The sequence below is a fragment of the Rhipicephalus sanguineus genome, chromosome 7 (assembly GCF_013339695.2).
Source record: "Rhipicephalus sanguineus isolate Rsan-2018 chromosome 7, BIME_Rsan_1.4, whole genome shotgun sequence".
In the NCBI taxonomy this organism is placed as follows: domain Eukaryota; kingdom Metazoa; phylum Arthropoda; class Arachnida; order Ixodida; family Ixodidae; genus Rhipicephalus; species Rhipicephalus sanguineus.
This window is the reverse complement of record NC_051182.1, coordinates 24,697,379-24,712,457: the sequence shown is the minus strand read 5'-3', so window position 1 is coordinate 24,712,457 and position 15,079 is coordinate 24,697,379. Positions and strand designations below refer to the sequence as shown.

General features: G+C 46.7%; 1 protein-coding gene across 1 annotated transcript in view; it reads left to right on the top strand.

Moving 5' to 3' along the window:
* Positions 1-15,079, top strand: part of LOC119399330 (SUN domain-containing protein 1) — an 85,569-nt gene that overhangs the window by 68,500 nt on the left and 1,990 nt on the right. Inside the window, exons 13-15 of the mRNA XM_049417663.1 lie at positions 1,166-1,281; positions 2,090-2,257; positions 9,739-9,831. Coding sequence (XP_049273620.1) covers positions 1,166-1,281; positions 2,090-2,257; positions 9,739-9,831 — 377 coding nt within the window. The remainder of the gene's footprint in view (positions 1-1,165; positions 1,282-2,089; positions 2,258-9,738; positions 9,832-15,079) is intronic.

Genomic DNA, 15,079 nt, shown 5'->3' with positions numbered 1-15,079 from the left:
TACAATCCTGGTGCATTTTTGCTGTCGGCATTGTCCTCACGTTCCATATTAAGTCCAAATTGGTAACATCACCTCCACTTCGCATGTTCTATGTGTGAGTGAAGACGTGTGAGCACTGCCAACGAACACGGGTCACGTAGAATTAGAACGAGCTGGATTCAAATTGAAATTTCCATCAGCCGACGGCTCATACCTTTGTACGTGTTGTTTTCATCACAAAATCTGCAGGCTTATGCGAATATTCGAGCAATTAGAATATTCGAACGAATATTACAGTATTCGAATTCGCTTCGAAACGAATTTAAATTATTCGAAATGAACGAATAGACATATATAAACTGCATGTAACTGCCTGTAAAGGTGGTTTCACTGCAGTGGACGGATGCTGTACCGTGAATACACCTTTCCAGGAGAAAAACTGCACTGCTGCGAAGTCCCACGTCAAGGTTAAATGAACATATCCTCACATTGATTCACCATTTTTAAAGTTTTTAAAAGCTCGTTATAACGGCTTATATGCTCTAAGTATAGTCAATTTTAAAACTTCTCGTATTTTACAGGTTATCACTTGCATTCTGCTGAAAGTTCAGTCATGCTATACCTTGTTTCAATTTTAAGGAAATATTGTGCAGGTTAGCTGGGTCATGACAAATGTGCTCATTTTTCTTTATATGTGATATGTACTATTCGCATTCGATTCGAAATTATTCGACCAAATTCACTATTCACTTCGAATTCGTTTCGAACCTAAAATTTACTATTCGCACAAGCCTAAAAATTTGCATTGCGTTAATGGTAAGTGTTAATTTTCCATGAAAAATAACACAAACATATGCACTCACATCGTTAGGTTAGGTTAGTTTTCCCTGTGAAAGAAGCTTTAATAATTTCTGCTTTGTTCAGAATTTCATGTGCCATTTTCACATTTCAGCATTGAACTCACGAAAAGTAAGTGTGTATTAGAATCTGGGCAAATACTGTCCAGTAAATGGGCAGCGTTTCTCTTTTTTTCTGTGTCTTGTTCAAATCTCCCTGCCGGTCGGTCTCATTGCAGTCAGATTAACTGAAGTCGACCGTTCTTTGTTTTTCTTGAGAGAGTGGGGGCAAGGTGCTGCATGTTTCATCTCTCTAGTTAACGGTGACTGCATTCTACTGTCACCTGCAGGAGGGAGTGTGGTGAACACGCGCTGCACGGACACTTACACCGAGAGGTCGCCAAAGTACTACATGTTTGGCCTGCCCCTCTGGACTTTCTACCGCACGGCGAGGGAGGCTATATCGGTGAGTGTCGGGCGTGCTTGGTTACCTGTGGTAAGCGAAATACCAACATGATGACTGGTTTGTTTTCTTGCGCTGTGAGCTTGAGCATGCCTGTCGGGGACCCACCGTGGTTGCTAAGCTCGAGGGTATGGATTTCATTCCTGGAAATGACGGCCATATTTTGATGAAGGTGAAACGCGGAGCACCCATATGCTTAGATTTAGGTGCACATTAAAACTGGTCCACTTTAATCCACTTTTCATCCACTTTACTTTCTTAACATTTATATTCTAATTAGTACAAATAACCATCCCCTATACTTTCCTTGGCTTTATTGTCTGTTAGTTCTCATTAATATTGTCTCTAACAAAGAAAAATGAGCCCTTAAAAGTCACCTTCTTTCCTTCGTTATAAAAGTTTGTATGTTGTCCGGAGTCATATTTATCGGAACATTTTGGTGATTCAAACTTTCGATAATTCAAAAAAAAATCCGGCAGTGCCCTCGAGTACAAATGATCGAGAGCTTACTGTAATTACTAAATAAAGCTGAAGTTGAGGGGAAGAGGCAAGGTTGAAGGGATGAAACAATCCTTGGACAACGTTTTGGACAAGTGGTCTTGTCCGACAAGTGTGGCCTTGAAAAAGACAAGACCACTTGTCAAAACATTGGCTCCAGCGACATCCTGTGTTCAAGGATTTTTCATCACTGCAATTACTGGTGCGTGTGAACAGTGGCACATTTCTGCGCATTTCGAGAGCAATGAACCACTTGTAGGTCGCCTAAGTTCTTGCATTTTTTTGGTTAGTCAGTGTCTCTGCCTTTCTGCAGCCCGGCATGCACCCTGGCGAGTGCTGGGCCTTCCGTGGATCCCAGGGACACCTGGTGGTCAGGCTCGCACAGCCCATCAAGGTGACTGCCTTCAGCATAGAGCACATCTCACGATCGCTGGTCAGCTCTGGCCACACAAGCAGCGCGCCGAGGGAGTTCCAGATGTGGGTACGTTGCCTAGGCACCACGACTTCCGTGGACGCCATGGTTTGCCCGCTCTGAATCGAGCCTCATCATAGCAAACGAGGATGTACAGTGCTCAGCTATTCAAATGGGGATACTCTGAGCATGTGGCTGCTGGTGGTGGTGGTGAGGGCGAGAGCGTTTATGACACAATGTGGCTGCATCCGGTAGGCAAGCTGTTCAATCTGTGCTTCTTGGTGGTGCTGGCCAGTTTCCTGCAATGCTTGCTAGAGGGAACTCTGGCGCTGCGATGGTTCAGCCGCCATGGGAATGATGGATAGTACACGGATTTGCCTAATCTTCATGCTTGCGGCTTCGAACGCACTTGTGGCTTTGTGTATTGTGTCTTGGCTTTTGTTTCGGATAAAAGGACTGCTCCTTGTGAACCTCATGAGCTGATTTCAATTGGTGATCCTAAAAGGACAAAGCTGGTGAAGTGGGACTCCTGAACTTCTACTGAACTTCGTCTTGCGATAAAGCGGCTGCAGGCCACACGAAGCCAAACGGAGCCGAAAGAACGAAGCTTAGACAAATCCGTGTACTACCCATCATTCCCATGCTGGCTGAAGCGCCATGTGTTGCAGCTCTCATACACTAGCGCCAGTTTTCCCTCTAGTGTTTTATTAGGAAAGTCTATGGTGCTCCATGATCTTGCGCAAAATTTCTTAAACAACGGACATTGTCTAAGAGTACCAACTAGCTCGAACCCACACCTTGTGCTGCTTGCCATGGCTTCAAAACACTGCACTCATGGGTCACATCGAACGAAGCGGCTGGAGCTGGCAGGCATGTGTTATGAATGGTTTCAGCTCTCCGCGAGCACCATCGAGAACCACAGACGAAGTGGCTGTTTACCGGATGCAGTAACCACGTTCCACAAACACTCTCGCTATTACCATCACCCTCACTGTCAGCAGTCACACGCTCCGTGTAGTGCGTTTCATTCGCCTAGCACTGTACAGCAGAACCTTCTCGATGCATTCCCATTTTATGCAATTTTCCATGGCAGTGTTCGCAGTAAAAAGTTGCCTGGTACAATTAGGCTTCTTCTTGTTTGCTGGTTGATGGATTCCTGGATAGCATGATAATACAGCACAAGAATTCGATGTATTACCAAACTGTTGCTATATTTTCTGGCTGCTACAATAAAAGCTCTTTAATTTGGATTTCACGGGACCGGGAAAAATGTCTGAAATAACTGAATGCCGAATTATCGAAAGTATCAAGAAAACAATAAATAAATGTCTGTGTTACGTCAATACACTTTCATTTTCTTGATGAATACATAAATCTTGCACTTAGTTTGCATAAGGGTAGTGCAAAAGCCGTAATTTTCGTCTGCCTGCGACGTCGTTTTCAATGCGACCACGGTACCAGACTTCCGTATTAATTAGCCCAAAATGTGCTCTGCACCCCACCACCACCATGTGCACATGGCGATGGTTCTTTCGTAGATAATATGGCGGGCAACTGATAGTTCATTCATCACGATGTAGCAAACGAGTTTTATGCCAGCATGCCGACCGCTGTGAAAGCTTTTCATCTTCAACAGCTTCCGCCATGTTTGAGTTTTATGTCATTACGCGAAAGTGAAGCTGCTGAGTACCGGATCTGCGTGCGGACAAAAGCGTGGTCACTAACTGATAGAGATAGCGGTGTGAACAGTGCTGCCTCGTTTCGATTGTGTGCGAACGCCGTTTTCGCTCTTTTGAGTCTCACGTTTGTGGCACTTTGTGCACGGCGCGCTCCAAGAATTGTCCAAATTAACCGTGTTGTGGCCAGATACGATCGAATTAATGAGAGTTTGATGCCATTTAACAATGCATATGCTGGCCGGGACCAGGTAACACGTCCGAACTACCTGATTTTCCGAATTAAGGGTCAAATTAAGGGGGCAGACTCATTTTAGACATTTTTTTGTTATTTCTTCAGTGATCTTGATGAAACTGTGCACACTTGTGCAGTTTTTTCTGCTGATTTCAAATATGTAATTACTTTTCCTGTAACTCATCTCGTTCCCGAGATACCTTAAGTTCACCCCCCATTGTTTAGGGCCTCAGTAGAAAAAAATTTGCTTAATTAAAAGCGACATTTAAGATATGGCAACATATATTAATGACTAAAGATTGAAACGATGCGAGCAGTTTTCTATTTTTGCCTTTTTTTAGCTATTTTACAGCAGAATGAACTTTACATTCTAAAAAGCACTTAGCAACATATTACAATTTCGATGAGTAATCAATTAAAAAGGCATGGGCTCTAAATTCCATTCTCATACTTGGATTCTATACGCATACAGGTTTCCATTGCAAAAAGAATTATTGTTCTGCCTGCCCTAGCTGCCGAGATATCGAGGCCTCAAGATTGAACATAGTCATAAATTTACATTTTGAGAAAAATGGAAAAAACAAAAAACACACAGTTTATTCAAAAAACCACAATGAGAATGAGCATATTTTTCAATGCAGATGCTAATAGCCACCAGGAACATAATCGGACTGATGCTTAGCACTGTAGTGGCGCTCCTTCAGTGCTCGCTGCACATTCTCACTTGAGGCACGCTTGCGGTTAGAGTCTGCCACTCGACACCTGTCCTTCTCCGTCATGCGTCTGATGCTTGGGAGGCTGGGGTTGAGATTGAGTTCATCAAGGATACCTGTTGACGTTCTCACGTTGCCGCAGTTAAATTTCATAACTGCCTCAGCAACTGCAGCTTCAACGGCAAACAGTGAAGCATGGCGCTGCTTAGGTGCCAAAGCCCAGATCATAGAATGAAGGCTTTCATTACTATTCTGGGTTTTACCCCTTTGACACCTTTCCAAGAGCCCTCGTTGTGATAGGCGCTCATAAATAGGCAGGAGAGCCTTGCACACATGTTGTGGCAAATTGTAGCGGTGCCTTGGAGTGGGCTCCCCTTTTGCAGCTGCCGCGTTCTGCCGGCACCAAGAGCCTGGGCCTGTCGGACACAGGCTGTGGTTCGACTCACTATCATTAGAGGTTATGTGATGGTAAGTCGCCATGACAGCTCTTTTCATGCCCTCAACATCTCCTTTATGAGATTTGAGCGCCCAGCCGTAATAAGAGCTCAACTTGGTTATGAGGTCCCCAGTGAGCCTTCCCCTTCCTCCAAGGGTTTCAGAGGCCCCTCCCTTGTGCCTTGCAACCAAATTGCGTAGGGCAGTGCCCATACGCTTTTGTACATGATTTACACAATCCTCTTTTTGTACCTTGATGAAGCCATAAACATCTGCTTCTTGCAAGGCGAGGAAGGTGCGGCTGTCGCCATCTGATAAGATTGTGGTGTATCTGAGGCCATTTTTTTCCAGAGACCTCTCAAAAAGGAGCACGGCTGCCTCCACTTCCATTTCGCCAGCTTTTTTTGAGGAGTTTTTCTGGCACACGTGGCTGTCACGCCAAGCCTGGTATGCCGGGTCGTCTGCCTTCGGTCCAAGTTCACATCCGGCACAGTAATTGCTCAGAACTACATAGTCCAGCACAAGCCCAGTGAAGAGCTCGATCACTGCCTCCACGGCTATGTGGGATGAGTGCCCGCGCGTCATCCACGAGCCGTCATAAGAAACTGCAATATTGTCGGAATTGTCAATATGCAGTTCCTTATACAGCTCGCGAACTGCACTCGCGCACTCGCCTGTGACTTTTTCAGCCGCGCGGTTGGCTGCAGGCGTCAATTTCCGCTTTACGTATCCTTGCCACGTTTTCTTATGGAGACTGCGATGGGAAATGTTCATAGTCGAAAAGATATCGTTCATTGCCGCTTGACGGTTCCCAGTGGCCTGCATGGCTCGAGTGGCGAGAATGTTGATGGCGAACGGTTTCACTTTTTGATCACAATCCACCCGTGGAGAGCTCCATGCTTGCGCGATGTCACCACAGTTCACGCAGCGCGCACACATTTTCACGGCAAGGCCGTACTCTCTGTCCCGTTTATAGATGCTGACGCTGCCGTTGCAGACTTTACATTTCATAGCATCCAACAGTGGACCCATGCAGCCGAGATCGGCAATTATGAAACTTGCCTCTTCGCTCGGCACCGCGGGAGCAGCGCCGGCCGGTGCGTCGTTTTTCAGAAAATCAAATTTTCTTTTCGACGCGGCCGTTGATGCAAGGTCGCGTAGCCTCGAATCAGCTTTCGTCTGCCTTTCCCGCAGCTCTGATTGCGTTAGCAAGGTTGTATCGCGGCGGACGCGGCCGCTGCCTTGCGAAGCGTCGCTGGCCGTCAGGCCCGCTAGGCCTAACTCTCCGTTAGCTGCCTCGGGTGGCTCGGCGAATCCTTCGCTGTCGGCGGACGAGCTGGGTGATGCAGAGTCTCGATGTTCTCCTGCACGCTCCGTTGCCAGCGATGTGTCGTCTATAGGAGCATCAGGAGCATCGCAGGCTGGCGGGCCTGACGGGCTTGCATCGGCAGCAGCGGCGGGCGACCCATCTCGTTCGTCGTCGACACTTCTCGCTAACAAACGCGCCTTGAAGTTATTCGCTTGCGACTTTTTTCTTTTTTTGCCAAACTTATGCCGCGAATGGAACTTCCGCGCTGATCCAGGCATTGCAACAACTTGGGTCGCGAGCACGCTAGCAACTCCGGTCGGCGGTCGAAGAACAGGCAAAATGGCGGCGCAACAAGTTATTTGCGCGCTGTTGCCGCGCCAAGCAGACGATGCGAGACGCGCTCAGCCAATGAAATGGCCAGCTCGCGGTCACGTGCGCGTAACAGCCAATAGCATCGCGTACTATGCTTCTTTTTCGGTTGCTTTTTTTTCTCCAACCAATGAGCGGAGCGAAGAGGCAAGAGCGGGAATTTGTAGACGAAGAAACGCTCTTTCAAACGAGACAAAGGTCGCGGCTATGGCGTTCGTCAAACGGCTGCTCCGCGTCGCGAAAAAAGTGGTGTTTTTTGTCGGATTCTGCGCAAATCGAGCTCGCGCGTCTTCTTTGAAGTGATATAACAAGTAAATTATCGCTTCCTCGAGTCTGAAAATTGGCAGGCAGATGGAAAAATGCTCGCAGAATTCAAAAATGCCATTAGAAAAAAACCGATTTCTTTGCGATTTTTCGGTCCCAAAGACCCGGCCGCCCCCTTAACGAGCTTTTACTGTATATGTGCTGTGACTCAGCAAGTTTTTATTGCACAAAGATGACAAGATGTAAATGGCAACATAGGTGCACACACAAAATGCAGTGTGTTTGTGTGCGTCTATGTACCTGTCTGTCTTCTCTTCTTTGCGCAGTTAAAAATTTGCTGAATCTATGAAATGACTCGCACACAACATGCCCATACCATGTGAACAAAAGAAATTGCAAGGCGCACGCTACCAAGAGCCATAGCAGCCCACTGTGGTGGTTTGCCCCGTAGTACAGTCAAACTCGACTATATCGAACTCGGGTCAGTCCAATTATCCTTTACATCGAACTAGTTTCAAACGCGCCAGTGCTTTAACGCCAATGCGTACGAAATTTTACGTTTATATCGAACAAATATAGCCGGACCACCTGATATATCGAACATCGGGCAGTGCGATATACCCCAAGAAGTTGGCTTTCTATCACAAGAAATTGGCTTTTCCTCACGAAAGGGGACTTTCTCGCATGCATTTGGGAGAGCGAGTGGTGTAATTGGGAGGGCGCCACGCAGAGCGACTAGAAACCATCGTTTGCCCTTGCGTGCTTTCTCCCATGATTCCTCCTGATCACGGCCATCGTGCGGGGTCGCCGTTCGCTTCTTAACTCCCTCTGTTAACGCAATGGCTGCCCTCTGCCAAGCTCGCGATAATCAACAAAGTTGAACGTAGAGGAAAAAAGCGCACGACGAGTAAGCACAGCTGCATTTGAAGATGTTGAGTCGCTGATGACATCGATACCGTATTTTCTAGCCTATAACCCGCCCCTGCATATAAACCGCACCTCCAACCACAAACCGCGGAAAAATAGAAACTTAAAAAAAAAAACTTTCCCACGTATTGCTGTAAGCCACCTTCCTTGTATTATCGTAAAGCAGGGCCCTGAAGCCACTTTGCGGACCAAAAATAGCATCTAAAATATGGCAATTTGTTTGAAAGTTTGATATCGAATTATACGATATATCGAACTAATTCCCATTTTTTAGCGTGTTCGATATATGCGGGCTCGACTGTAGTACTTGCCTGGTATGAAACAAGGACAGGCAGACAGTATAGCTGTGTGAATAGCAAAATTTTGGGTGTGAAGATAATTCAAATATTATAATTTGAGTGAGAATAGAATAGAATATTTCTCAAACATTTTTCAAATACTTTCAAGCAAAATTATAGGAAAAAGTTTCAGGGGATCCGTAAGCGTATTCTTATGGCATTAAATTTCTGTGAGGGTGCATTGTGCTTGCCTTTTTTTTTTATTCCGATTGTCAACATAAGGGTATGCCATAGTTTTGAATGATCTTGTAACAGCATGTGCAGATGCATTTTTATTTAGAACTCTTGAAAATAGGGTGCGCATTAGATTTGATTAAGTGCAATATTAGCACATGCCGTGCTTTGCACTTTATGCTGCAGTGTGTGTGCAGTGATTGAGCTACCTTGTCAAAAATATTTTCAGGGTGCGGTGACGGCCGTTCACCTTTTGATGGGTCGAAGTTCGCGAGGAGGAGGATTGCTTGGTTCTCGTGTATTTGGATTTAAAGTAGGAGCTCTTTAGCTAAAGCTTCTTAAGTTTTGTTGTTTGTGCTTGAAGGGACCCAGCAACGCTTCTTGAGCAAAGTTTTAAAACTGGTCCGTTGTCACTGGTCTCTGTGAACATGTAAGCCAAACATTGCAATGTGCGCATCAGGGAATTTACAATTCGGCTTCGAAAACAGCCAAAAATTGCTGTCTTCTTGCATTGTCGTCATCATGTGCAGCAGGCAGGAGCAAGTAGGTGCTATGGGTATTGGCTGGTGTTATAAATGGTGTGCCAGCAAACTGCTGTGATGTGTGGCAATTTAACCTCTGGTAGGGCATTGCCTCATTTTCATCCCCACCTGTGTAGCTTGCAATGCATTCATGATGAGACCCACTGCAGCGGTCTAGTAGTTATGGCGCTCGACTGCTAACCTGAAGGTCGCAGGATCGAATCGTGGCTGCCACAGCTGCATTTCAATGGAGACGAATGCTAGAGGCCCGTGTGCTTAGATATAGGTGCACGTTAAGGAACCATAGGTGGTCGAGATTTCTGGAGCTCTGCACTACAGCGTCCCTCATATCATATCGTGGTTTTGGGACGAAAAACCCTAACAATTATTTATTATTATATTCATAGTGAAAAAGAGAGTCTTCATTTTCAGTTTGTTTGACTGTGCTTATGCTTGATGGGTTTGAAAATTTTTCCATGGCTGGATGCGGGCGAGTTGCCAGAGTTCAGTAGCAAGGTCACTGCGTGATAATTTGGAGAGACAGTGCCTGTTTTAATGCAGAATTACAGATGAGTCATGTGTATTCCAGGGTCTGGACTCTGAAACTGACTCGCCGGGACGACTGCTCGGAAGCTACACGTACGATGCGGATGGCGACACCCTCCAATACTTCATCGTTCAGGTGAGGCAAAAGGCAGTGATATTTACACTGCGACGTTCCGTGATTCTAAATTGTCATTTGTGTAGCGGGAATGCGTACCTTATTTGCTGGGTGACTGCTTGCCAACAGAGAATATTCGCTCGGCGGCATCCCTAGTGATTCCACTTCTACTTTTGCAAGCACACTTGGCTTTCACCACAGTCGTGCACTGAAACCTCGTGCCCGAAAGGAAAGTGCAAAAGTGCCCACAGAATCGAGCTCTCCAAATAAAAGTTCAGGTAGGGATTTTAGCTGCAGGAATGTTTCGCTCGCTCGCAGCCTGACCGGAGCATCCTTGGAATAGGATCCCTAGCCCCATGCACTGTCAACACTTTCCCAAAAACAGAATGGCTGACAATTGGGTATGTTGGTTCCTGATCCAAAGTGTTGAATTGCGCAAACAGCACAGGGACTAAAGGAAGAGACGACGACACACAGAGCGCAAACTACCAACAAAAGTTTATTTTCCTGAGCACACAATTTCTATACACCGCACAAGCGCCACCAAGCATGTACAGCAATCAACTTTTATAAACGCGAACTTTGCTATACGATAGGAAATCTAATATGTGTGCTAAGAAACACAAGGTCCCCTACGTTTCTTGCAAGAGTAATGTTGTACAATAAAACCTCGTTGATACGTTTCCTAAAAAAACGCGGCCAATAAACGCACGATCCTGGAAAACGTACGATCCGAATCCAGTAAAAATTGAGGCTGACAAACCCATATTGAGGTGCAAGGGCAAAAAACATTTACAGTCAAATCTCGTTACAACGAACACCACATTAACGAACATTTCAAATTAACGAACTTTTAAGAAATCCCGTGCCGACTGCTTATAGTTTCAATGTAAAAATATTTCACTACTACGAACTTCAGAATAACGATCGTTATTTAATTCCCGTGTAATCTTAACAACACCTCAGTACTACGAACTTATATCCCGAAATGCGAGGATTCTTAGATTTCAGTGTATCGGTCATGGCAGTCGGAGCTGTAAGGTAGCAGACGACGCAGCGCGAAGAGCGGACGCCCTCCCGCTAAAACCTGAGATGGCACGGGAGGAGAAAGACGCGGGCGGAGAACTTTTTTTTTTTCCCCTTCGTTGCGGAGGCGACAACGCATCAGGTTTTGTAAAGGCCCAACCGCATGCATAGCACGCGACTTTCGAGCGAAGGCGACTGCGACAAACGGGCTCCGTCGCGCTGCTCGATTGAAAACTATTGCGCGCACGCAGGCAAATTACGAAAAAGAATTAGAGTAGATGAATGACAACATGCCAAATTTATTATTGTCTTGTTTGAGATAAAGATGCCATAAAAGCGTTTCGGGACTTCCTTTTTTCGCAATCTTATGTTTAACCGCGGCAGTAGTATCTGCTGTGATCCCATGGGGCGCCCGGAAGCGTACGCTGCCTACGCTTACGTCGCACTTTGCAAAGTGCGTTATGTTGGGGTTAGTCCACGAGGCGCATCTCGACAACGTTTCCTCTTGCTGTGATAGAACGTTTAAGAAAAGCCGCAGCGCCTCACATCGTTGCTTCGCAGGGAGAAGGGCTACCTCACACGACGACGATGTTGACATTGCAGCAAGCTACCACCGAAACATCAAAACGAACCGTCGATCATAAATAACGACAAAATACGGCTGCTGCCTCGCTCTCCGCGTGAGATGGGGCTGTAAATAAGGTAGTCTATAACTTGCATTCCTTGAAGTACGCGCCGATTGGAAGCATCACGAGCAAATTGCAACCGAAGCAAGGGTCAGAGATGCTGCCATGTTGTTGAATATTGTCATGCTCACTTCCGGGCGACAAGCGATGTTTTCTGGCTTTCCAGAAACCTGGGATGCTATCGCGGAACGATTCTATTTCAGATTCCAATGCCTTTCGTGCTTTTCGCGCTTGGCCAGTGGTCAGAACGACGGTCCGTCCACGTTATCAGCGCGATCAGCCAGCCGTGTGGAATCGGAAATAGCATCGTTTCGCGATTGCACCCCTGCGACAAGCGACGGCGATGGATGGCCCTCCGCGACAGCAAATCCTGTCGGCCGTCGCTCAAAACTCGCGTGCATGCAGTTGGGCCTTAAAGGATTGCAGCGATGACATGGACGACGATGTCACGGTAGCACCCGAAGATCGCGATGAGTCCGTGTCGGCCACAGATGCGTTGGACTACTTGAGGAAACTCCGCATATTCATAGAAAAAAGCGGAACAGCGACCGAAGCGGCGGATAAAAATGCGGACGGTCTAGAATCGTTCGTGACGCAGAGTTTGTGCTGCACCCGTCAAAAAAACGACCACGGACTATTTCAAATAAACGTGCCTTGTCTGACGTTCACGTGTGCATTGTTGTGAGAAACGAGTTCAAGGACGTACCGTTGTAAAGGTAGGACGTTTGCGTTACTGAAATTCTATTGTTATGGTAAATTTTTGGGCTTTCACTATAACGACCTTTCAGAATAACGAACATTTTTCCGCGGTCCCCTGAAGTTCGTTATACCGAGATTTCACTGTATTTCTCAAAAAACATGGAGGGACTCTTCGATTTTCGAACTCCTGGCATCTCGCTGGTAGCCAGAGGTCAGCCAGCTAGTTCCGGTCCTGACCGAAAATAATGTCGTGGTCGCCTGTATTGAAATCCCGAGACAACCCGAATATTGCAAAATTGAACCCTGGGACAACCAGCGTTAACTTAAAGAAACGCTACCGCCGTGTCAGCAGACGAAACTTTGCGCAGCATGAGCGTCGGTTCTTTCTGCATTGCCGCTTGGAAATGTGGGGCTAGGTTTGCCGAAGAGCAGAAGTGATATTCTCGAGCATACGCATTTGGGATACGATCACGTACGTTCGCAAGATCACACGACTTGCCTCGTCCGTGAAGAAAACTGCCGCCCCGCTAAAGGCTTAACAAGCTCAACTCTTCGCATTGCATGTAACAATCGCGGTACAACACGATATGCGAAGTCTAGCGAAAGTGATAAGCGTCCCCGAACGCAAGAGCTGTTCGCGGCTCTCGCGTACTAGGTCGCACACTCGCGCTGATCAGTTTGCGTTCTGTCTTAACTTGAGACATGCGCTGATATGTTCGCCGCCACTCGCAATCGCACCGTCTCGGGCGGCGGAACGGGCTTTAAAAGATAACGCCCGGCGTAATTGCAACCGAAGGTGAAGTCCCCAAGTGCCCGCACTGCGATCTGTCGAGTCCTCACAAAGATGGCGGCGAGCGCACATCGTCTCGTTTTGTCGTCTGATAACCAGAAACTTCCCAGATATCTTCCAGAACAAATCTTTTCTGGCAGCTTCTGACGACCCGCTGGTAGGCAAAATTGCCCAGCCAGGGAAATACGAATGCTGACTGGAATTGCGCCGGGCAGAGCAACCCAAAAACGAATGCGCTCAGGGAGAAAAGTATGGGGGAAATTATCGGCCATATTCACTGGGCACAATGGCGGTGTTGCTATGGTTACAGGTCGCGGCATGTTGTGCAGCGGTGGCGATGCGGCAGCAGCATGTGCATTTCCGCGGCAAGCCGTTTGAAAATTTTGACGGCCAGCGTCGCCGCCTGCCTTTGGGTCGGTGTGTAGTTGACAGAGAGCGGCGATCGAGCAATTTGGAGAAGACGCGGAGGGGACGATCGAGGAAAGCAGAGAAAGCACAGAAGGGGAAAGGCACTGCGGAGAAGCCGTCGTCGCCGCGCGACGGCTGTCTGCCACTTCGCGCTTCACAAGTACACGAGAGGGCCCTTTTTGCACACCTGAATGAGAGTTTCTGAGTACAAAACGTATAATACGACCGCAGTTTTCCGCGGTGCTGAAAATTGCTGCCGAATAATCGTATTTTCCGGGAACGTATTAACCGGAACGTATTACACACAGCTGTATTGAGTTACTTTTAATTTTCGCGATTTCGAGTGTAATAGCCGGGAAATCGTACTAAGCGGGAACGTATCAACGAGGTTCTACTGTATATAGTATCCCCCTTTCTTGTGGTAAGATAGGCCAGACGGGAAGGTGTCTTAATGATAGGCTCAGAGAGCACAGCAAGAATGTAAAAAATGGGCGTGACGGATGGCTGTCAACCTGTTTTGTGTGCATGTACTGTTGTCTCATCCGTGAATGATACAGAGAAATCATTGAAGCTGAAAACATTGTTAGATGAGGTCCTGAATGCGTCGGCACTCCGTTTGTCAACTGATCTAGCAAAGAGCTCGCGTTTCTAAAAGGTTGATTGTTACATGCTTGGTGGTGCTTGTGCGGTGTATAAAAATTGTGTGCTCAAGGAAATAAACTTTTGTTGGTAGTTTGCGCTCTGTGTGTCCTCGTCTCTTCCTTTAGTCCCTGTGCTGTTTGTGCAATTCAACACTTTGTTTCCCGAAAACACGATTATTCGGCCGTGAAATCTTGTGTGCAACAGAGAAGTCGCGGAGCGTGCATGACGGAAGAGCGGTGGCAGCAGCTTTCCCACAGTGCTCGCCCACTCTTGTCACAAGAAAGTGCCAGTGTGCTCTCTTCCTGCCTTCGCTGAAAAGACTTGTAGACAGTTAGCTAGCTAACGCAATCCGATCCGAAGCCTGTATTTCCCATTATTCCACTGGTGGTTGAACGATCGCAGCGCCAGAATGCCCTCTAGTTTTTTTGGTGTGGAACTCTATGGTTGGAAGCAAGTCCAATTCATATTGGTCGAGAATTAATTGCTGACAACCTATTGCTGTTGCCTCCAGCAATTGCAACCTTATTGCGTTAGGTGCAGTTTGGACAACACGTTTGTACTATTGGTGTGGCTGGAAGCGTACTGCACGCTTTTAATTGGCGTTAACTTAAATGCACTATCATTTCCTTCATTCTCCTTTGGTGAGACCAATTCTAGTGTGCATTTCTCGCAAAAATGAAAGCAGGTCATGGCCGTCATGTCACTAACTTAGGGGATGTCACGAGCCTTGGTAGTCTCAGAATTGCAGAAAAATAGATTTTTCAAAACCGTGGGTTACAAAATCTGCAACACCTAATATAAGTTGTATAATATAAGTTCAGCTGAAAACGCACTAAGTGCCAGGAAAAAAACATTTTGTCGGCGCGAATGGCGAGAGAGGATCAACGAATCGCGCAAACACAGCGGTGTTAAAAGAGGTGCCGTTTGTCTTCCGTGCTGTGGAATGTTGCCGTCTTGATATGTTCGGAAGGCTCAAATTATTGCTTTTTCGTTCCCGCTTTCCTTGCCTGCAATGACA